General features: G+C 38.3%; 1 protein-coding gene across 4 annotated transcripts in view; it reads right to left on the reverse strand.

Moving 5' to 3' along the window:
* Positions 1–13,989, reverse strand: part of tjp2b (tight junction protein 2b (zona occludens 2)) — a 41,578-nt gene extending 27,589 nt beyond the window's left edge. For 2 of the 4 annotated variants that reach the window (XM_079467321.1, XM_079467320.1), the window contains exon 1: positions 13,783–13,988. In XM_079467321.1, the coding sequence (XP_079323447.1) occupies positions 13,783–13,836 (54 nt within the window). In that variant the 5' untranslated portion in view covers positions 13,837–13,988. Of the gene's footprint in view, positions 1–13,398; positions 13,526–13,782 lie in introns of those variants that run through there. The other 2 variants (XM_079467322.1, XM_079467323.1) reach the window with 2 other exon arrangements.
* Between the last annotated feature and the right edge of the window lie 11,709 nt (positions 13,990–25,698).

Here is a 25,698-nt window from a genome sequence, read left to right on the forward strand (position 1 = left end):
ATGTAAAAGGTTCTTTATTGAACCATACAGCCAAAAATGGTTCTTCTATGGCTTCATATCGCACCTTTTTTTATGAAAGCATACACATCACAACTGTGCTCCGGGAGACCCGAGTTCGAGTCCCGGCTTGGCATCCTTTCCGGATCCTACTCCCCTTTTTCCTCCTAACCACTTCCTGTCTCTCTCCACTAACCTCTTATAAATAAAAAGGAGGAAGCCTAAAAAAAAAGAAGAAAAAAGCATGCATATAAGTTTGCCGGTTGCTCAAAATACGCATCACACCTGAGGGACACAGAAACCCAAACAGCTGTTGGCGTCTGCCTCTTACTGTAACGCCCACAGCAGAAACAGCAGACAGTCAGTCAGACTGTTTAAACAGTAAAGCAGATGATTCAGAGGCAGTGCAGTGGCTGCAAGCTAAAGCTACGCTATGCGACAGGAGCTCCTGAAGCACACACCTGCACCTACATCACCTCCTCAATATCACACACATGCATCAAGCGCATCAACTATTTACAACTTTAAAGGCTGTACATCACTATTCGTTCATTTCGAATAGCGAGATGTCAGGTGAACACCAGAACTTTTCCACGCACGAGCAAGCCACGGACCCAAACGCTGTCGAGGTAACATACGGAACGCCACACGTCACATTCCTCGCATCAAAACTTCACACCAAACACGCCCACTACCACCACACAAAGCAACCCCACACAAATCAAGCCACAACATCACTACAGAGAGGAGGGCAAAGATAATCTTCTCTAAGGCGGGAGCTCAGGGAAAGGTTTATCCCCGGAGGATCAAGCCCTGGGAGCGTCTTTTTTCCCCCATCCACACCAGCAGTCTGAGCAGGCATGACGCACGCCTGAGTGAGAAGAGGATGATAAAGCTGTTCCTCAGCTCCTGGGTCTCCCCCCGCACCTCGGATCGAGCCCGTCCGCGCTGCCTCCATCTCTGGGCTCTCCGCAGGCGCATGCAGCAACCAAAAGGAAGGCAGTTCACATTCATCTCTCCCCATGGCCACCCGACCTCCAATCTAATTAAGCTCAGAGGCGGAGAAGATAAGGAACCCAGAGAGAGCGAGAGCGAGAGAGAGAGAGAGACTATAAATAAGACTCACGAAGCCGCGCCGAGTCCGGAACGACTGCACAGCGTGCGCCCACTTTCGGCACAGCACCGTTTTCATGTCTGCGCTCTCTCTCTTTCTCATTCTCTCTCGGTGCTTCGGCGAGCTCTTCTTCTTATGTAATCCTAATACACAACTGGCCTACATTCACAAACACAAACTTGCTTACTCACACAACCACAGATCAATACATATTTATGTGTGTATACATGGAGAATATACTACATGTGTACACACACACACTTGCTCGGAGTTCCCAAGAGACTGCAGCGGACGGCAGGACAACGGTGCTTACTTTAATATTTCAACATTGCGCACTCCTGAGGGAACTTCGCAACCATTTTTAAAGGCTTTTGCAGAATAGCAACTACTATCTGTATATTATGTAACTCTGTAAGTGACATTAATCATGCTTTCAGACAAACTATAGATAACTGTATTTATTAGCTACAGTCTACAGACTGGGACAAAAAAAGAATGACCTGGGAATATTATTATTATATCAGCCATTAATGTTATGACATAAATGTACAGTAGGGATGTTCACAATTAATCATTCATTATATTGTAATTAAGCAACCTTATTCCACGTTTGACACGCATTCAGTAATCATGTGTGCAAATGATGGAAAAAATGCGTCCGATACAGTTGGTACTGAGAGATTGATTACTTCCTCATTTATGACTGAATTACCCACCTATGGAGGCTGAGATGAGACCGACTTAATGAGGAAATAGCGGAAATATCCCTTGATCTGATCTAATCTATTTCCCAGCATCCTATTAATGAGATCATCATGATGATGTAGCATTGATGTCACTCACGTACACAGACAGTGGCCAAAACAATCTACTACAATCACGGCTGCCAACACTGTGTGTCATGTGAGCAACTACGTATGCTGGAGAATCCAGATAAGACAATAAGACATCATGGGCCATGAACCAGACACAGAAGATTGTCTCTGTTAAAAGGAAGATTACAGAATTTACAGATAACTAACACTCGCCATAATACTGTAGCACCGACCCTAATGTTCTTATCCCACCCAGCAGGAAATGGATACATCTACCTTTCACCTGACCCATGAGACATTCATTACCTCAAAAGCACTTTAAAAGTGCACACACAGACACACGTCGCTTGTTTTTACAATGTATTCGGGCTGTGATTTTAAATATTTATAAGCATAGAAAAGTACAAGCAAATAATTAAGCTAATAAACGTTAATGTGACCAAGAAACAAAAATGCCTTGACATCTATTGTGGAGTTGTATTGTATGAGTTCACACTCTCAGAGAAAACAAAACAGTGTTGGTCATTCACAGTTAAAATAAAGCACTAACTGTCCCACATAACAACTGTAAATGACCAACCGGGAATGAATGAGGACCTTTATAGTTAAACCACTTTGAGAGTGACACTGACGTAATGAAGAAATCATACAGGGTGCCTTTAAATATCCCATTTAAAAACTTAAACAAGCTATATGTTCCAGTTTTGTGTTCAATTCCCACGAAATAAACAAAGATTAAAATAAAACCAGAATGCACTCTTTCAATTTGGAAAAAGTGTAAATGAGTGCAGAAATGATCTCACAAGGACAGCCTTTATAGTTTATACAATTGACAATAAGTTCATCTGATTAGATATCAAAGATGAATCTGAAAATTATGAAAATGGTATCAAAATCATTATAAATGTACAAATATGCAACGGCCAACTTCAAAAGTTATGTATAGTATAGTATGTTTTTACATCCTGCTTAAAATATATTTCAAAATTCTTCAAATTGACTTCACAAAAGCAAGTTGTCACCAAACATACACCATATCTACACACTAAAAAATACTGCCAGCCAACCCAATGTTAGCCCTAGCAAAGGATGAGGAAGTGGATCATTTCATGTGTGCCATTTTAAATAAAAATCAACATTAACTGGAAAGGAAAAAGGAAGAAAGTTCTGTTGGCCACAAATGCCCTTCACAATGCAATTGACACACAGCACACAAGCTGCACAGTCGTCTCTGCTTATTCAGTGACTTCCAATAACCTGAGAGAAACCGGCGTTCCACTGTGAATTCAAAGCATTTCAGCTGAGGCTGTGCGCTGACTCTTTAACACATGATTAAGAGTCTCCTTGAATCTCAGTGTCATTCTCCATATGTTCCTCCTGTAATAAAACATTTCCCTTTTTATGCACGTTTCCTTAAATAATAGACATCCCATTTTAGCATCACGCTCTAAATGCATACTAATAATAATGAATTACATTTATATAGCGCCGCTTTTCTGGGTACACAAACTTTACATCAAAGAGGGGAATCTCATCAACCTGGATGATGCGATAGCAGCCATATTGCACGAGAACGCCCACCACACACCAGCTTATTGGTGGAGACAGAGTTACGAAGCCAAACAGTACATCAAAATCAAATCACTTTTATTGTCACATCACCACGTGTGGTGAGAGAAAGTCTTGGGTGCGTACGCCATAGAAAGTGGACAGACAACTGTATGACTACACAAACTAAGTGCCAGTATGTACTGCAGACGAACAGTGCAAAGTATAAATAGACAGACTGTACTAAAAAGACAATATACATTATACACATATGGACAGTATATACACAATATATGCAAGATATACACATTTCACTACCGGCACAAGCCTAGTTTAAACCATCAATATTCCAGCCGACAACTGAAAATATAACTTTAAACATCATTGGGGTTGGAACCTTTGGAAATGAGTCAGCACTGAATGTAAACTGTTAAGTGTTCTTAGAAAGCAGCACATTAAAGCTAGGACCAGGCCCCTTCACCCTCATATCTTATTAAAAGTAATCTCATACTACATTAAAATATTCAACGTAAGTTCTGTTCCCTGTAAATAAAAAAATCATTCATCTTAAGTCAGAAACTCTTCAGACTTGAAGTGTCAGCATTCTAACTTTAAGACCATCAGAATAAAGCATAAATAATAGATAAAAAGCTAGATTTGCACTTCCTAAAGAACATATAACTGCTTGCACGGCACCAAAAGAATGATCAAGTTTACAGTGAGATGGAAGATTTGAGATCTGTGCAGCATCAAAGCCACGTTGCTGTTGTCATGATGGTCAGTACCTTTTGTACAGTGTAATGGCAGCAATATATATATATATATATATATTTATATATCAAATACGAGGAAAAAAGACAAGACCAATCACAATTCAACATGGACATTTAAAAAGTATTTAGTTTTTAAGACTTTATAAGAAACAAATAGCAAACTAGAAGTGACCAACATTTTTAACTATCTGTACATTAAACAGAGATTTAAAACAAACCTTAGCCAGAGTGCTCAAGGAATATCAAGAAACTGATTTGCGAGCCCTCTTGTAATACTTTAGAAACACACTCTAAAAACACCAAATCCACAACGACACATCTATTAGACAGTAAATCAAGATCAAGCCCATAAAACAAGCACATTACCCGAGTCCACATCCACTCCCTGTGTCCTAAATCAGATGACCCTGTTCTGTTCCGACTTATCTCAAGTGCCGTTTTATCTTCAAAGAGATACAAATTGTGCCGCCTCAGTGAGCAGCCTGCACCTTTTCCTCTGTTATAACCTACAGAGCTGACCGATGCCACAATTTATCATTTCATTATGAGATCTTCAACCGTAACAATGTGGACAACATCTAATTGAGAGCTATAAAGAGGGTCAGCGTGCACCCGTGACAGTATTTGGCGTTCTGTGATAGGGAACGAGACGGCTGACACATTTAATCTGCGGTGTGGGATGAATCTTTATTTGGAGGTGTGGATGAACTGAACTGAAGCACTGAATCTCTCCAGACTGATTCTTCAAGAGAAAGGAAGGGAAGGGTGGACATTAAAACATATCCAAAGAGCTATGACAGAGGAGCCAAATACATTTAAGTTTTCTTCTTCCGCTAATGATACAACGTTACCTACGCCAGGTCAATACGGAAGAGATGACACCTCACTTAGCCAAGTACATTCAAGCTATGTGATGTAAACGATACCATGGTCAGGTTTCTGGCACTGGATATTGAAACCCTATACACAGACGTAGCATCTCAGAATAGCAATGCCACTAGGTCCGATAATTGTCTACTGTGTGGGCAATGGCATGTTAATGGAGAGAGAAGCGGTCTTTGACAAAAGAACCGTAGCACCGACCCTAATGTTCAAACTAAAAATCAAAACAGTTGTGGGGTGTCAAAGTGAGGTCTGGAAACTGGGCTGAATGCCTATCGCTAGTCTGCTGGTTATCTGTGCTGGCTCTCCTCTTGATGTGCCCTACAGGGGTGCTGGTACGACTCCAAAGGGCCAAAACTAAAATGTCTAAATCATGGTAAAGTCTTGTTACTTTCATTCAGCCAACACTTTAACAAGGGTCAAGTTTTGACAGAAAGCTGTAACAAAACTGGGTTTGACTGTAAGTGATCCAGTTTACAGGAATTAAAGGGACAGTTCACCCAAAAATCTTATAGTATTTACAAACCCTTATGTTGTTTAAAACCTGTATGACTTTCTTTCCTCTTTGGAACACAAAAGAAGATATTTTGAGAAATGTTTCAGTGGTTTTATGTCCATACGATGAAAGTCAATTGTGTGTTCTGCAGAAAAAACGTGAAAAGGTTTGGAACAAGGGTGAGTACGATTCTTGTCCTATACCTTTAATCTTGCAATCTGAGAAGTGACAGAACTTGTACAAAATAGCATTTTAATATTATTACTATAATCAAAAGCAAGCTCCTCTGACCAATCAGACATAGACTAAATACCTCTGAACTTCAGCTTCATTGGCCTGGTCAACACCCAAAAAAGTAAATGCCTGTCTCCAAGCAAAAGTCATGAGGACACCGGAGTGAAGAATTTGGAAGAAACAGAGATGCACAGAGGGCATGAAGCGGAAGAAGTGATGGTATTTTTAGGGCATTCCAGAACAGGTCAGGACTACGATGAAGGCTGCATGTGACACAATCTCAGTGACCCTGCGTGTCTTTCCCATGACACCCTTGCATGCCAAATGTCCAAAACCCACAAACATCAAAACTATTCTGACACTGAGGAACTCGTAAGGAGATATGAAGGTCACAGTGTTGCCTTTGCCAAAGTTTTCAACCTTACTGTAACTACTACAGTCTGGCCACATGTGGGCTTAATGCACAAAATTCCTTTTGTGCAACCTGAAGCAAAAAATTTCAAATGAGTATATCTGGACAAATGCCGCCAAAATTTTACACCTCTGTAATAAGCCCGACCGTGAGATTCCCATGATTTGAATTCACAACCATCATCACATGACCTTACAGTAATGCATAATTTCAATGTGGCTCATTCTAAAATAGCTCGCAGCAGTGAGAAAGAGGTCATGTTTTTACCATAAACAATGGCAGAGATACAATAGTCGTATAAGGAGACAGTAAAAAGAGGATTTTCTGCATTGGCTCTTCATTAAAATAACAGATCATTAGGAAGTCACGCTTAACGCGGACACAAACATCTATTCAAACAGACAATCTCCCAGCCATGTGTACAGCAGAGACTAATTTTACCCCCTTCCTATCTGACCCGACCCTACATTCCACTATACACTACAAGTACACTACCAGACACACCCTTATTACATGTGCTTCTGAAGTATGTAAAACAGAAAAGCAAAAAAATATTGTCTTATCATTGAAAACAATATAAATGTAAAGATGCATGCAAGATGTATTGACAATTGGCACACATGAGAACATGAGGAAAATCGGTGTTTCCTTCAATATTTGATCCAAATCATCTTTATCACAAATACTCCAAATTTAAACTCTTTTAAACACAAGCCTTTAAAGGAGTAGTTCACCTTCAAAATGAAAATTCTGTCATCAATCACACACCCCTCTTGTCATTTCAAACCTTTATGTTGGCAACTCCACAGCCCCCCACTTACTTTTATTGTAACCAATGTAAGTGAATGGGGGGCTGTTAACAACATTCATCAAAATATCGTATTTTGTGTTCTGCGGAAGAAAGAAATTCATACAGGTTTGAAATGACAAGAGGATTAGTAAATGATGACGGAATTTCCATTTTAAAAGTGAACTATTACTTTAATGTTTGTTTACAGAATAATAATTTAAACAAATTCACTATGAACAAACACTTAAAAGTTATTTTAAATATAAATCCTGTTTGATTACAACAAAATTCCTTGGATACAGTCGACTAAGCACAGTGTATCACACAGATAGCGTTCATTGTGTAAATCCGGGTCAGTGCACTTCATGATATTTATTCATTTTAAATGGTAATGCCTTACTGAGTCTGAGACAATTCACTGGAATTTCATCTTTGTATTATCAGCTAGTTCCCTACATTCTGATGTGCAAACACATCCAGCGCTGACTTAAGAAACACTTAGTTCAAAACAACAAAAACAAAGAAAACACAGCATAGAAAGTAGCGAACACATTTTTTGTCTTTGACAAAATATTTACTCTTTATGATTCTCTGTGTTTGGTAAACAAATGCATGCAGTTGTTGTATAGTCAGCTAAACCTTACACAGATACCGTTGTTTTGATCTGTTATCTAGTCAATCAGTCTTTATCTACATTTTTATTTATAATTGTTTGTTTCAAGGTATTTGTACACAGAAACATGTCAGTTTGAAACCAAAATGCATACCAAAAGCAAAAAAGAACTGAGTATTAGACTTCAATTCAGGGTGCCTATAGTTTTAATTGTTAAAGAACCAAGTGAAAGGCAAAAGCCCAAATATAAAAAAGCACTACTTCAATGTGTAGGACAGGGCTGTGATCCGATTACCCAGTGTGTACTTTCCGTCAGGTATCAAGTGGACACCTATAGCTGTTACAGCCCTGGAGAAAAGTTACCTGACGCTGAAACCTGACAGCCATCAAGCGTAATGTTGCTTAAGTTGAGCAGATGAAAGAAGCCGTGCACGTCTATCCACATTCCCTTGATTTGCTGATAATCATAATAAAAACAATAAGCATACAATGAAGAATAAAACGGTTGAATATTGTACCTGTATTCCTCCCACAATGCTTTGCATAGCAAAAAAAACAGAGCTTCCTTCAGGGACAAATAAGGGCACAGGGCTCTGCCCACACTGCAGTGCCTCCGCCAATCAGCACAGGGCTCTCCACGACGAACCGAAAGGTAATACGATGAAAACAAGCACCTCGCACCAGACAACACAAACTTGCCGGTTCAGAAATAAGCACTGCCTTCAGGAAACAAGATGACCTAGTGTTCTGTGTTTCCATGAGGGCGTTCAATGGACATCAAGATGTTTCCAAATGATCGAGCAAAGCCTCACAGGGAATTTAAGAGCCTGTCACTGAATACAAGTGTCTAATGTCAAAAAGCCACAGGTTACCAGGAACTTTAGGTGGTGTCGTTTTTAGGTGCTATGCAATCTTTGTGCAATTTCAAACCACGTGGTCTTATTCTGATAAAAGATAAAGCTGTTTTCTCTCTCCTGAAGTGCTGACAGATCAAAACATTGTATATTTCACAGACGGAGCATTTTCGACCTCACAACATTCTTCGAAAAGAGATGCAGTTGCACTCAAAAGTTTATCATAGAGACTAAAAAAACTACATAGCAAAAAAAAAACATTTAACTTGACCAACCAAAGCCGATTTAAAGGGCTATTCAACCAGGCTAAATAATGTTTAGTGTAGAGTTCTGGCACCTATTTTCTTGGATGGTCTTAATATTATGTTTATAACACAGGCATGGTACATTTCCAGTACTCAAACTCTCCTTGTCTTCTAGTAGCTCTCCAGAATGAGAACTTCATTGTTCTAGAAAGCATTTATTGAGGAACAATGACTGGCTTTGACCAACTACGCTTCTGTGTGTTGGTGTAAACAACTCTTTTATTCGCCCTCCACCCCACGCTCTCGTCCACCACTGCTGCTGTCTTTTCTGTGGTCTCATCTGTCACACACACTAATTGGTTAAATAATTTGATTTAATGTTTGTAATTGCCAAAGCATTGTGTTTTTACAAATACCCACAAAAAGCCTTTTGTCTGTTGATTATTTTTTAGATCTATCAAAATTAAGTTTAGATGCATAAAAGATAGATATAACAATGATTTAATTTAATCTGTGCCAAAAGACAACCAGTTTAATAATTGTTCTTATTCATATTTTTACGGTTCAAAAATAAATATAGTTAAAAATAGTTTGATTTATTTACGTTCATTCTTAAATGATTTGACTTAAAACAGCAATCAATAACGGTCTCTACATCGCCATCTCTGTTTGAAACCAAAAATTGCAGATTAGTGTGCATGCTCATCTTTATGTGGGTTAAAGTTAAATTAAGTCAAACTAGTGTATCTCACGGAATTGCACAAGGCAACAATTATTGAGTTATGAATTGCAGCTTTATGATTATAAAATGTTTTCAGAATCAATATTTTTGGTTTAATTGTGCAATGAAAACCCTGGCATTAATAGATTCAACTTTATTGTCATTACACAGACGGCCCAGACGGCATCCCTGGTCATGATGAAACAAAATTAATTAAAGCTTAGCAACTATTTCCCTCACCAAACATAACTACACCGTCACAGAACGAAAAGTTAGTTAGACTCCACATTAAAGGCTGTATTGTTTTTTAAGCAATTATTTTTCATCCGTCTTCTCTTCACTAATCAAATCTGTCCTCCGGGGAAATCTAAATGGTTTACAGCAATTTTGGTGCTGTGCAAACAAATGAACCCTCCAGCTTAAATAAGCAACTTTTCATTGCCGAGTAATTGCATAAACATGAAACAAAATGAATACAGCGTGCCTCGAATGGACACTACTTTTAATTCAATTAAACCATAAATTAAAACGCTGTGTGGTTCAGACCCCAAACCCTTAATGAGGAAAAAGAAGGTTATAAACTTAAATTTAAGCAAACTCAACCGTCTGTGTATCCACGACGCATGACTCATATCACATATGATGGAAAAGAAGATAGATGTTCTTCCCAGAAATTTCTGTCATCAACTGGTAATTATGTTGAGAGTTGTAAGGTCAGAGGAATGTAATGAGTTTTTTTCTGCAATGAGATACTTATTCGTGCACAGGCCCAGTGATCTTTAGGGGTGTGGTACGGTTCAAAAAGGAAAGCAAAGCACCAGAGGAAGCTAACTGTAAACTCTTCCCATCCTGTACGCTCCTAGATAAGACCAATCGTACTTCTTAAGGCCAGAGAGGAAATAACAAGTTTGGGAATGTTATTAGATTTTGTCTAACAAGTCAATCTGAAAGAAAACTGTCTTGATTTTTTCCTTTAGTTTATATTGTAGGAATGCAGATTTAGTTTAATGGACTACAGGAAGTCACAGTACATGAGAATAGATCTGAGATGATCTTGACATCACAGCGTGTGTCCTGCTAAGATCAAATGATCAAAACGCTACTATGAACCGGACCACTGTTACAATGCTCACGTACAGGAAGAGAGAGGCAAAAGTTTAAATTATCTAGCACAGAGGTTACAACCGTTATATGATTTACAACAGTACTGACAACCATTATCCTGCCACAAAAGCTTCTGTATATTAGACAGAAAAACTATTTTTGGCTAAACTGTTAACAGTGAAGTGCCATTGCTCCACCAATAGCAATTTTGTTAAGTCAAGCTGTTCGTGGTGCACAAACAAACTATGATGATTTGATAGTGTTTATGTGTCTTAGTAGAATCAACTCACGGGATTTTTCGGCCAAAAATAAACATTCTTTCATCTTTTATTCACCATCATGTCATTCAAAAAATCTATAATGTATAACACAAATATTTTTTGGGAGAACATCCACTAGGGCTTTTCATCTTTTGTGTCCTCCAGAATATAGTTCTACCGAATTTTTGAACATATTCAATTCTACATAAATATATTCATGAAGAAATAAATGACAGCTTTCACCCTCCCATTGTCAAAACACAAACTAACAGCTTGATTAATTTAATCCTTTGGAAGTGAATGTTAAGGGCAGGTGGAACTGAGTATAACCAACACAGCAGTGGACTGAGGAGAAGGAATGTAAACCGAACCGAATGCCCTCGTGTCTGACACAAAGCGTGTGTAATAAACCAGCGCTGATAAGACGCGCACCCTAGTATATGTATACGTAACACTGTCCACAAAAAGATTTCCCACATTTTCAAAATGCTGCAAAACGCGATGACTGGATGTTATTTTTGTCACTGCTTAGGACGTGTGTGTCTATTATCAAAGTAAATTATGTCATAATATGAATCCACAAATAGAGAATCCTAATTAACGATACGACTGGAGCGGAAACCAAAGCCAAGCTGCCCCCCGGAGAGATCAAAACAACTGGCCTGAATTAAAAGCCTTCTAGTGGATTAGGGCTGATGCAAGAGTGTTTGGTTATGGGGGTCCAAAGAGCAAGCGGACCCTAGAGGCTCTTAGTGCTTTTTGGCAAAAATAAATAAAAACAACACTATTGTAAGAAATTTGTGAGATACATTTACATTTAGCAGATGCTTTTATCCAAAGCAACAGATGAGGTAAACAATGGAAGCAATTGGAAAATCATAAGGAAAACAAAAACGCATAAATGCAATAAAAAACTGATCTCAAAGTCTACCACAATATACAGTGCAAAGTTGGAAGTTTTGTAGAAAAAGAGATACTGCTAGGTTGAGAAAAGTGATTCTGTGTGTGATTATAACAGCTTGTCTCAGTTTGAAATCAGAATTTGTCTCTTTCCTCCTAAATAATGAGGAAATCTGCAGCTCAAGCTTCTTTCCTGCTGGGCCAAACCAGGCAGAACATACAGAGCAGACCACCGGGGTGAACCCAACACCTCCACAATGAAATGCCATCATCTGCCATCCTCTCAGATGAGGCAACTGTTTGCCCAGGCTGTTTCCAAACATCATGGGCTGCCAACCCATGGGGATCGTAAACGCATTTTTGAGTCAGCTCAGCTCTTAAAAGCCAGCTCACTGTTGATGATATGGCACAGCCACCTATAGTTTGACATGTTCTTGCAGAGAACTCTGAAAAAATCACTGTATCAGTAACAGCTTAATGTAGAAATTATTTTCAAAGCAAAACATTCAAACAAAAACAATTAATAATAGATGAAACAGATAAATAATTCTATAGATAAATAGATTAATTTAATAAATGAATATAGATGCAAATTGTGGCTTCTTTATAATATAGGTTAAATATATAAAGTGCATTCAAGTATTAACATTTAACATCACTACATCTTTTCCACAATTCTAGTGTTGCAGTTCAAGTAGATGACATTTAAGAAAAGCATTTAAGAAATAAACTGAACCAGTATTTTACTAATTATTTCTAAACAGAAAATCTATAATTGAAGTACACACCACAACTGATCATGTTGTTCCTGAAGCTCAATTGATAGAGAGCATTGTGTTCGCCACTCAAAAGTTATGAGTTCGAAACCCAGGTAACATGCATACAACTGCATTAACTCACCTATTGCACTGCAACTTTAATAGCTAATGTCTTATATTTTATTGAGTCACTTGCACTACTGTTTAGCCAAAATTATGATCTGTTCATAGCCACCCGTACATTAATGTTCATAGTATATAGCCATCTGTATATATTGTTCATAGTACATACCTACTGTCATATTTTCACAGAACATACCTGCTGTAATATTTTCATAGTCCATGCCCACTGTATAATATTTTCCTAGTATTGTATTCTGTATTTATTCACTGTATATCCTGCACTTGCTTATTGCACTTCTGGTTAGACCTAAACTACATTTCGTTACACTGTACTTGTATATGTGTATTAATGACAATAAAGTGGGATCTAATCTAATCTAAATACAGTACTAATACTAAAATATCTATATAAAAACAACAGAACCAAAAACATTCAACCAAATGTATACAAAACCAGGACTTTAAAAGATTAGCTGTGACATTTCAACAGTATATCCAACAGTAAGTCCCTACTCGAGAACAATGTTGGAAGTCAATAACACAACGTCAGTCCTGAAACTCCAGTTTTGCATATTCCAGCCAAACATGTAAACATGCCCGTAAAGTGAAACAACATCAATTCCCAGTTCTCGATTTACAAAACCTCCTTCACCGGAAGCACGTCCAAATATAACTGATGGTCATTAAAAACACAAATGTTGCGAAAGTAAACAGGCGTGGGTAAATTTGACAAGAGAGAGTTTGAACAGCAGCGCCCACCTTAGGAAAACTCAACAGGTGTTGAAGCTCATGCTGCGTTGCGCATGCTGATCTGCGTCTGACATCAGAGTCCCGCGGAAGCGACTCGAAACCAACCGCTTTCCCTTCGCTCTCGCGGTAGTTCAATGTCACGGACCGATCTGTCTGCGCAACGCTGCGTGATGTCGTACACACCTATCAGTTTGAAATATACGGCGCAACGTTCTCCTGGCACAACTTAAACTCCGTTTAATAACCGTTGTTTACACTATTATCGAAATAAAAGCCCGTTTAAGCAAAAGTCCTCGTACATCAACGTTTGTTTTCATTTCCCAAACAATACAAAACTACTTCAAAGCATCCAGCGGTTGAAACTGTAAATGACGTTCCGTCAGGATTACTTACAACATTCTCGCTTTTACTCGGGTTCGCGACTCTTCCTCCGCCTTTCACGGGCATCCTGGTGTTTATTTGTTTGACGTGATTATTTCGAACTTCTCGTTTTCTTTAGCCTATTTGATTCACCATGTTTTTAGCGAGTGCTCCTTGAGAAATCGTTCCCTGTCAGGCGGTCGCGGCTGGAGTACGCGCAGGCAGCGCCTGGGAAACACTTTTGCTGGGAGCGACTTCCAGCCCAAGCCAACCGACTTCACGACCGTACCAACTGCAAAACGGGGGTGACAGGTGCTGGCTCACAAACACCTATGCGAGACGTGATTTCAGCAAAAGAGGCAAGTCAATGTAATGTATTAACATGCGATAATATGCAAGCTTTGGATTCGGTTTGCCTTAAATCATCTTTCAATCGTTTGTTTTTTATTCGTCACCCTCCCCCGGCATACAAATGGATTCGTCCGGCTGGCAAACATTGATTTTACTGTTCCCAGAGAGAGTTACATGATAACTAAACAATGTTTACTATCTGTCAAAAGTGTTTTTTTTCGCAAAGGGAGACTTTAGGCTAAGTTACACTCTCATACTTTATGTAGTAGTTGACCATAAACTTGTTAAACGTTTAAGAGTTAAGAGGTCGCCTATTTCTGATACAATGTGTATCTGTTACAATGTGTTTTGAATAAAGGATTTGATAAGGTCGTCATAATACTGATACGAATGAGAGACAAGTGAGCAGAAAGCTGTATATAAACATGGAGTGAGAAACAATAAACCAACATCATTCGGATGATTAATTCACGAGAAATAAATCAAAATAAAAACATACATAACGATACATATATCCAGGGAACCATCTTGAAATCCAATGCTCTATTTTCATTTAAATAAACAAGCAATATAAGTATACACAATACGACACAAACAAGTATAAATACAATATATTTGTGCTTTTTCGTATATGAGCAACAATCTTAATGACACAAGTAGTCCATCACATGATCTGTGACCGTACAGGGTGTATTATTGTAGACAAACACCCAGCGAGTCCTTGTCTCCTACACAAACCCTATCACAGAGCTCTTTTGTCATCGACCAACCTACTGTCATACCAATGACATCATCACCGCCCTGTTAATGTTCAAAGGGTGGAGCTCCAACTGGATGAGTTTGGCAACAGCATTTCAGGACAGCCTGAGTGTTTGCATGAGAGATATGATGAATTATGTTCAGTGAAGTATATCACGTTTCACATGCATTTAGCATGAATCTTTTAGGACATGTTGGTCAAACCGTGGTTCTGCTTTTGTATCGGCGGTATTTGCGTTGTGGGTGTGACGGTGTCTGATGGAGTGTGCTGTGTTAAGTGATATTCTGGTGACTGACCTTGCTGTAATCATGACAGCGAGTTGCTGATCCAGTCTGATTCAATGACTGGCCTCTTTATCACAAACTATTTTACAGATCAAGGCTGTCTCATGCAGAATTGGCCGCCAGGCTTGCGCACCATCGAGAATTGGTTTGAGAATCCCTTTAAGATCGAATAAAATCAGAAACACTGGCAGAAGAACGCAGAAGTTTATATTTATTATTTGCTTATTTGGCAGATGCTTTTTTGCAAATCGGCACAGTGCGTTATGGTATCATTATGTGTGTACCCTGGGGTTCAAAGAAAGGTGAATTACGATATAAAAATTATTTAGATGAGTTAATACATCAATAATCAATTTATTTACTTCATTTATTTATAAGGAAAATTTAAAACATCACTTGTTGACTGTGCTGTTCATTTAATATAAAACATAATATAATAATGTAGAAACTAAATAACTATTGTATTATTATAATATATAATAATACAATTCATAATAATAGTAAACACTTAACTTAAATAAATAAGTAAACAATGTACGGCTTCATAAAAGATCAACATTGACTATAATCTAGAAAGAAGCTAAATGTATTTCTTATTTGACATTGTATTTATTTTCTGAAGTGTACAGGGCTAAAGTGTAAATCTAGACCCAGTATTTTTTTTAGATCCATGTATACCGGAACGATTCATATCTCTCAAAAACCTGATATGTGTGGAAGTCGTGCGAGAATGCAGACGTGCAGAGGGATTTTTGGGGCACACAGGTGCATGCGGCGTGAACTCAACAAAGCATGCACAGCCTGAATCAGGTCTGTCACTACATGCACCAGAAAGGGGCAAGTGGCTGCTCTACCCTCAGCACATCCACGTTAGGTGTGAGAAGAGGTGAGAAAAATCTGAGGGTTTCAATGAAATCTGCCGTATGGACCTAATTAACACTTCTAAAAAAGCATGTCGGAAAGCAGCACAAAATAAATGACGTAAAAGCACTCTGATGTGAAGATGCAGATCAGAACATTGTGATCCAGGAAAACAGATGACATGAACACGTGGCCTGGTGGGCATGTTTTGATTCAGTTGGCTTGAATGTGATAATTAGAAAAGATTAACAAGTCGTTGAGTTCATGCGGTCGGGTTGGTGGATTGGCTGTTAGCTGTGCTTTGCTTCTAGCCATCATTTGAATCAAAATATTTTGCTCACGTGGAACATGTGGATATCACACATTGTTAGAGGTTAGAGGTTGCTAATGTTTTCTCCTGCATGGCTGGACAGTATTAGCGGATCGAGTGGTATTGCTGCTGAAAAATGCATTGACATATGAAAGGAAGTATGAAGCCTATGCCCTCTACATTACGCCGCCTGAAGCTACACTTGAATGAATAATGCATTTCCAAAGTGGGGTACCAGCTCAACGGGGACAGAAATAACCAGGATGAATGAATGAATAAATAAGTCCACATAAAGCACATCCATTCATGTCAATGTCCAGCGCCTGTCAGAAAAATATCAGCTAGAACACAGTGGATATGGTCAAAATCTCCGCTTTTTAATGTTTAACACGAATTTTCTCAGGTGAATTTTTTCTCATATTAAATAAAAGTTAAGGGCAGCTAAACAGTGACCTTGTTTCTATTCTTATCTCAGCAGGTAAATTGTTTGTGTGTTTCTGCTTTTGAACACTAGAGGGCCTCTTTTCACACTGCTAACTGGATCTCATAAATTTCATCAAGTGATGTTCATCTAGATAGAAAACGTCAATGAAAGGTTGTGGTTCACTGAAGACTGAGTTCTTATTGGTTTGTGCGAATTTTTATGTTAATTTCTGCACAAAATCGTTAAACTTTCCATTACATTTTACATTTAACTACTGCTAAATACATTTAGCAGTATTTTGGGGTCATTTCTGTCGTGACACAAACATTCTTTTTTTTAATTAAAAATGATAACTCATTTTTATCATAAAATGTTAAAGACGATATTTCATATATTAAGACCTGAAAATATATGAAAGTCGTAGAAAAAGTCGTAGAAATAGGCCACGTACCATACAAATACAACTTAAGTGGTGCTAAAACGCTTATTAAAGCTTAATAAAATATTTTATTAGACTTGATTTCAAGAATAATGTCATTATTTGTATTTTCTACCAAAATATCATCATATGTTATATTAGCCCAATTCTGTCCTCTGTTGACATCCAATATTTGTTTATACACGCTACAAGATAACACACATTTCGTGGCTAGACGGGAAGCAAAGGACGGGTGAAGGTCACCTTGACTATCCTTATGTCTCTCCCTCTGGGTCAGAGAATAAATCAGAGCTATAGATCGCTGGGTTCCCAAATGCCAACTTCAGTAAAAAAAATATAAATTCAGCAGCTGAATTAAAGGGGCGACAGCTGCTGTGTTCATGCTGAGATGAAACAAGTAATATGTCAGCTTTAGTTGATTCTGAACACACCTACAGCATCTTTCAAATAAAATACATACACTACTACATTATATAATAGCAACCAACCAACCATATATTGAATAAAAAATAACACAAATGTCCTTTTATTGCTAAATCTTTGCACAAGGCAAAGTGAGCCGTGAAATAATGCCGACACTCATGTGCAATGCAAACTACTACATCATACCCTGTCTGGACATATAAATGAATCCGGAGGGCTTTTATTTCAAGCTACACGCTCTTAGTCAATTTGCCAGATGTATTAAACTATCAAACCCTTCCTGGCTCCAATCTCTGAATAAAGATTGAATGAAAGGTCACATGAAGGTTGCAACTGTGTTTAAGATCTAAGCCTAAAAAACTTAAACGGTTGCTATTCTCCAACCAAAGACTTTTTATAAAAAAAATGTTTATAGGCTACTTAACATGTAAAACGAAAATTGGTCACCCAACTAGGCCCAATGTTAATAGCTGAAGAACAGGATTGCTACTGTATGGGCAATGCCAGTATTTACTGTATGTTATTTGCTCTTTAACTGTGGTGCCATCAATGCTCCCTTGGACATAGTGACAAAGCAACATACTCAAAAAATGATGACAAATATGACAAACATATCAGGTGAATATGAGTGTTAGGTGAAAAGCAAACTGCAAAGTAAACACGTAAAATAAATTGAAATGTGAAATACCTGCCAAGGCTGTGTTAAACTGCGCACAGAGGCACGGCGTAATTCTGCGAGGTACATGTGCTGTGGCTCGCTGTTCCAGTAATTGTTCTCTCTGGAGAAGCTTGAGGAGAACAACTCTGATGTGTACTGGTCCCTATAATGAAACATGCAGATTAGGACACATGCTAAAGGCTCGATCTGCAGGACCGAGGCCATCAATTCAGTTTACTTCCTTTAATTTTGATCATTGATGGACGAAGGGACTTTTACGACTGTCATAATATATACATACAGTATGTGATATATTTATGGGTAGGCTGAACATTTCTCAACAAAGGTTTAAGAATTCTGAAGAACTATGAAACTCACCACAAGTCACGAAACAGCAAAAAAGTATAAGGTACTGTAAAAAGTATCAAACAATTGTTTGGCTAAAAAACATAAATGAACGCATGTTACAATTAAACATTTGATACCTTATATGATAGTTGTGCATATAAGATAGATAGACAGATGGGCAGATCATAACTTCTCGCACATGTGGCAGACCGTGATGTGATGTGTGATCTCCGGGAGTAGTTGTTCAGCTCTGGTCTGAGATACTGCCATCCAGAGAATCGTTAGCAAAACCACAGAGATCAGTCCATCAATACAGTGACAAATGAGCCGTAGCTGTAAGACAGCAATGCTCACTCACTCATTCAACACTGGACCACCGCAGGCGCTCATGTACACATCGATACCGTCCATACACATTCACTCAAACATCAACCTCGTGGTTTACCCATGTGTACTTGGCAGGTGTATCTGATACCAGCACAACTATGACCGTGGTAATATACCGTATACACGTATATATGATGGAACTTATCAAAGAACGCCATTTAGGTAATGCAAAGCCATGAAATAAATGTACTAATAAAATTGTTAGGACAGGATCTTGTCACACAGTATCATTTTGTGAATATTGTATCATCACTCGTTTTTCATGGACACAATTATCCCAAGACATTTTATTCAATTTTTTTTAAATCATGTTAAACCCTCTGGTAATCTTTCTTAAAAAGTCAAGTTTTACCCCTGACTGCCACAGGAAATGAATGGAAATAGGAATAAATATTATATTATATTGTATTTAGTGGTAAATTTTAGTTTATAATTATTGCAAAATATTACATAAAACTATAAAAAAACTAAAAAGTATGCAAATATTATAGAAAAAATATTACGGAATATATATATATATATCGTATATATTTATTGAATATATATATATATATATATATATATATATATATATATATATATGCTGTATATATAATATATATATATATAATATATATACTGTATGTTATAAACTGTATAAAAAAATATAAAAAATATTGTGTGTGTGTATATATACGGTATATTTTGAGGTGTAAATACACGTCTCTCACAACCTTCAAAAAATGACTAAAAACCCATCTCTTCTGTGAATACTTGACAGACAAATAAAAATAAAAGTACAGTAACCCTCAATATATATATATAAATATATATATATATACATATATATATATATAATACCATACAAGGCCTCAAAAATCTGCAAATATTAAAGAATACATATTACAGGGTGTAAAAAGAAGGACATAGCTGTGTAGAAGGACTTCGATGAAGACCACAGGCTGTGTATACCAGCGGTCAGACTGCCGGCCCAGGGCAGGATGTCTGACTGAGACGCAGGCGACCGTTACCACAAGCTGTGCACGGGCATGGAGATCCTGCTCGGCCATAACAGAATGTGACAGCAAAGAGAGAAGATACGGGCCGAAGCTGCCCCGCTGCGAGGGGTGGAGGGGGATGTTTAGCAGTCACACAATCTGTCTCTTATAACTGCAGAAATAAACCGACAGGACAAAACAGACCACCAGACAAACTGTCATTCTGAGAAAGAAAGAGGCCTTTTACCACCGACGAAGAGTCACTGTTTGAGTTTACTTATATTTTCTTTTGTTTCAAAAGAGAGTTCTGTGAGACAGACGTGTTCACAAGTCTCTGAGTCTAAGTCTTTAAAAGGTCTATAGTGTGACATGGTCGTAGGGGTTAGGTGATGCTTTGTGACACTGAGAGAGAAAGAGAGAGAGAGGGAAGAGATGGAGAGAGGGAGAGAGAGAGAGGTTCTGTTTTTTGTTTTTTTTAAAGTCCAGTGTCTTAAAATATGACTAGTGTTGACATTTTGAGTGGCTTGATTAATACATTCATAAATGAGCCAAATTTAATTTAGGATTATTTCTATTTCATATAATATCATATAAAAAATCTACTAAAGATGTACTTTTAGTATGCTAAAATAAATAAATAATTTACTAAAATGAATAAAAACTATATAAAATCACCTCAATAATAATGTAAAATATCCACAAAACACAAAAAAACATCTGCTTTAAATACACAGTGTTACTTTGCATCCAAGTGTTTTTTGTGTGTGTGTTCCTGGATGCCAGCAGAGCTGTGTGTGAGAGGGGATTTTAAGCAGGCAATGTCACGGCCAGACGTCAATCTCAAACTGACAGCGGAGATCAGACTCTGATGTGACACTTCCCAATACAAGTGACCCGCAGGGTCTCACCCCAGCCTCATCTGCTCTGACTCATGAAAAACCGCCTGCAAATACACGCGCAAACACACGCAAGACTACAATCTCATACAGCTCAAACAGCTCCAAGGTTTTGATTCAATAAGTGTGCCAATGAACCGCAATGGTGATGACGGTATTGTGGCACTCTGCCACTATGATATAAAAATAATGTCAGCAACCCTTTAAGCTTCGTACAACATAACCTGACTCTGTTCTTCGATGACAAAATATTTACCAGAGAGAGAGAGGGAGAGGTATAACATTTAATTTGCCAATCACAAAACACTTGTGATTAAAGAAGAAAAGCTAGCACATTCCATCTGTGGATCAGCTGTAGCCTCAGAAGCCACTCCACCAGTCCATTGGTTGGCCGTCCATTGCATAGACATAAAGAAATACCTAGACACGGCATTGGCTCTGCTCCGCAGCTGCGATACGCCAGCGGCGCCACAATATTATAACGGGGAAAAGCCCACTAAACTTAATTCAATTCCATTTTATATATATTGCGCTTTTCACAATTTGCATTGGTCCAAAGCAGCTTTACAGGGGGAAATAAGAAAAACACAAAAAAGGTAAAACACAGTACATGAATAGTTTAACTTGTGATATAAACACCTGGTAAATAATATATAATGTCAGCAGTCTCCCGGTGGTTTATTTAGCATATTTTGCATTAAGTGAAGAATGCTTGGCTGAAAAGATGTGTCTTTAATCTTAATCTAAAGAGTTTAGGTGCTACGTATGAGAAAGCTCGACCCCCTTTGGTGGATTTATTGGAGTTATTCTAGGTATTATCAAAAGTCCTGAGTTCTGTCAAAGTGAACGGGAGAGCTGAGCTTTTCTGCATTATAAACATAATCACGTTTACATTTCTTAACACATTTCAATGGTTCAAGATATACGTAGAGTACAAATTTATCAGGTACTTCATATCTCTGTAGTTATACTTTTTTTAAATGAGTCTTTGTCATTCTATATGTGGTTTGCGGCTATAGTGTGGGATATCCCGGATAATCCTGAATTTGTGTCCTAGTCCAACCCTGAAGCATATCACGTTAAGATTGTTTATTTGAATCATTAAACAAAACACCCAAACAAAAATGTTTTAATTAACATATTATCTTAAAAATAAAGATTTTTATATTGAAAGATTTTTATATTGGCTTTTTCTGTCTGTGGTGTTGTATCATTTATACAGCTCTTTCCTAACTTTTATACAATATCCAAAATAAAAAATGTTTTATAAATTCGATAAAACAATTATAGCAGTAAAACGTGTTTGTGAGTTGGATAAACAAATTACACTGTCGTACATTATAATAAGTATGAGATATGGCAATGAGACCCAAGATATATAACAGGGTTTCCCAAGATTTGAAAGTGCATTCTTATCATGTGCATTTCTTCTACCTTAAATTACATCACATTAGCGATGTGTATACAAGTATTAAACCTAAACGAATGCTTGACAAGCTTGGGTTTTAGCAGTTCCGTATGACAATTAATATTTTTTCATGTCTAACCATCTTTAACTGGAGCCAAAATGTTTCTGTACTCCACAAATAAATAATAAAGTATTGGATTTAGTGGAGAAATCGTTATTGTGTCTATATGCAGAAAACCGCAGCTCCACAATTCACTTGTATGTGTTTACAGTCAGTTTTGCCCTGACCAATATGGCGGTGGCATTGATGTACGATCTGTCACGGTTGGGTATCTTCCGTCCACTGTGTGTTGTGTATGGGTAGGCGTGGTCGCTGACGATCCTCCGGGAGAATTAGCGCCAGCTGATTCTAATCACCATTAGAGTATTTATACTCACCTCTTTTGTCTTGTGTTTGTCAGATCGTTGTTTGTTTGGACTCTCTGTTGAGTTTCTGTCTTCCCCCGCGTCTCTGCTGAGAAGTCTACCTGTGACGGGTTCCCGACCGCTCGCGTTGTGCTCAAGGATCGCCAGTCTACTCTTCAGTTCCACGATTGCCGAGTCGTCCCGTGCAAGCCTGTGCTACGGTCCTGCCGAACCGTGAACTATATTTACTGGATGGACTGAGCCTTTGTTATTTCTCTTTTTGTATGTTGAGCTTTGCCGTTGGCAATAAACTCCTTGTGACTTGCTTTTGCCTCCACTGCTTATTCACCCCGTGACACGATCCAGTGGATAGTGGCGCATATTATACAGTATATCTGTCTATGGTACATTGCATATATTGCACAAAAGTGTGTACACAAGTAAACCGTGCATGTGTTATACAACATCACATGTTTGTCTTTCTATTTCAGATGAGTAGATCTAAGCTAAAAGAAGCGGCTTTGCATTTTCTTTCCTGACCAATGAAACAGGACATATGTCAGCATGGCTTGGGTTCTAAACCCTGTTTGTTAACGCATGAGTTGACTCACAGACCAAGGGACTTTCATGCCAAACCTGTCAAAATAATCCTCTTTTATTTGAAGCCCAGTGCAGTAATGGACACAAAATGCTTTTGAGAGAGAGTCAGAGTCGTTCTGCCAGACACACGTATTTCACATGTATTTTCATCATAAATTTCAGAGCGAATGACGAAATAATTTCTGAAATAGTCATAAAGCAAAAGTAACATCGCTCGGATGCTACCCTCCCGTGCTATGGAAAAAAGACGTTTCAGAACCGAGCCTAAAGGGCACGAACATGCCCTTGAATGCACGTCCAGAGTACAAAATATACAGTAACCTGCTGAGAAAGCCAATCGTCGTCCGTAGGCACTGCAGTGCACCTGTGCAGTGGTTCACAGCCAAATGCCAGTCATGAATATCGGAGCCAAATCCAGCCAAACCCCACTGTGTCATTCTATGCTTCACCTTGCCAAAGTTTCCAACAGAGGACAGTGTGATGGACAGGACAGATGACTCAAGTACCTCAAATAGCCGGCATGAATTATTATTTCATTTGCGAGACATCGGACGTTACGCATCGTTCATCATTTGTGCCGGCAGACGCGGAAAGCGTTGTGTCATCCGAGCCTGTGTCTGCCACGATGTGACCCATAAGGTTATTATGTAATGATGGCCTGCGGTGTTCTCAGTACAGCGGTTTAGCAAAGAGTAATTATGGCCATTGTGTCTGTGCTGCCTGGTTGCCGTGTTCCTCCTACCATCTGTCCACAGTTAATTACCTCTTCTCTGTGATCGAGATGAGAGTGAGAGAGATGGAGAAAGATAACAAGTATAGAGAAGAAGAAAGCATTCGAGAAACGAAGAAAGCATTCAAGAAACAAATCTGATGGCATTATTGATATTTATACATTGGATAGTTCACTCAAAAATTAAAACGAAAGAAAAATGTATGGAATAACCGTGAAAGTCTCTTTCTGACAGTTTTAACTACCCGAGGTGGTACAGAAAACAAAAGGACGGGGAAGGAGGATCTGGAAGGATTAGAAAACTGAGCGTTATGAAGACAAGGGTTCAGAGTAGGCCATGGGAAGAGGGGGGGGTTAACCCTCATCCGTGTTTTTTACGGGTCATGTGACGGCAGGCAGCATTTAAAAATAGTAAAATGATTTTTCTTATGTCTGAGAGAATTGTATCATAACAGCCGGAGGGAAGATGGTGCAGTCCAAAGGGCTCAAGGGTTAGACCCGACCGACCTCATCTGCAACATCCCTGCTTCTCGGTTGGAAGATGCCAACATGATGCAGTGTGGGCACATTTTTCACCAACATCTCCCTAATCTTTCCAATAAAACACGGTGAAATGGCACATCCTCTATTCAGAGACATTAAACGTGTCCATCCTACAGAAGTAGGACATTGTTTAGGACACTACAAATGACTTTCTGGAGAAAGTATGGTATTATCGACTGTGTCAATATGAAAATCATCTTATGAAATAATAATCAGCAGAATATAGATCTCACAAGAACTTTTGTGCCCTTTAAAAATTTAAAGTTCAAAGGTCACTGTGTGAACGTAATGTCATCTATGCCATTTAGGATAGAAACTATTCATTTGTTTACCATTACAACAAATTTGGGTAAAATATGTTTTGGGTTTGACTTGTGCTGGGTTGATAAACCAATAATGTTGGGTTGTTTCAACTAGAGGAGTCACAAAAATACGATGTTTACAATATCCATGCTTTAAATAAATAAATTATAAATATTATAAATCGTATTATAATTTTTTTACAGAGTGGACGTTATATCGTTTTTTAAACCAGTGGTTGGGTTTGTCCATAATTTACCCAACCATGGTTTGAAACAACCCAGCATTTTTTTAAACCGACATTTAAATGAATACATAAATCCTGCCAAGTCCCTGATGTCCACTGTAAATAATCTTGTTTGGGCAATTCATTTCGAGGACGAGACACTAAACGACTCTCAGAAATCTCTGACAACCCGTGACCTAAATGAGCACTTTTATTTAAGATTCATTACACTGACATCTATTATTTACGTGCTCATCAAAATTTAAGCGAAGAAAATATGTTCAAGCTTGGCTTTTCCAAATGGCTTAACTTTATCCAATACTGGCTGCTCTTGAAACCAGAACGACCTGACACATATTGACGCCTCCAGCATCCTAAAACCAGGCCACATGATTGCTGTCCTCCAGAATCCAAACGCTTTGGCCTTGAGATGAATGTCAGAGGGTTTATGACAGTGTGGCTCGGTCGTGTCGCTTAACGCAGATTTGACAGATTTTTGTAAAAGCCTGTACTATAAACATCAGAGAGTAATAAAGTTCATCCTATTAAATGTTTTTTTTGTTATGTGGGCTTTGGACCGGGATAAACCAATGTTACCAATCAAGAGTAATGTCATGTA

The sequence above is a fragment of the Barbatula barbatula genome (assembly GCF_947034865.1).
Source record: "Barbatula barbatula genome assembly, chromosome: 11".
Lineage (NCBI taxonomy): Eukaryota > Metazoa > Chordata > Actinopteri > Cypriniformes > Nemacheilidae > Barbatula > Barbatula barbatula.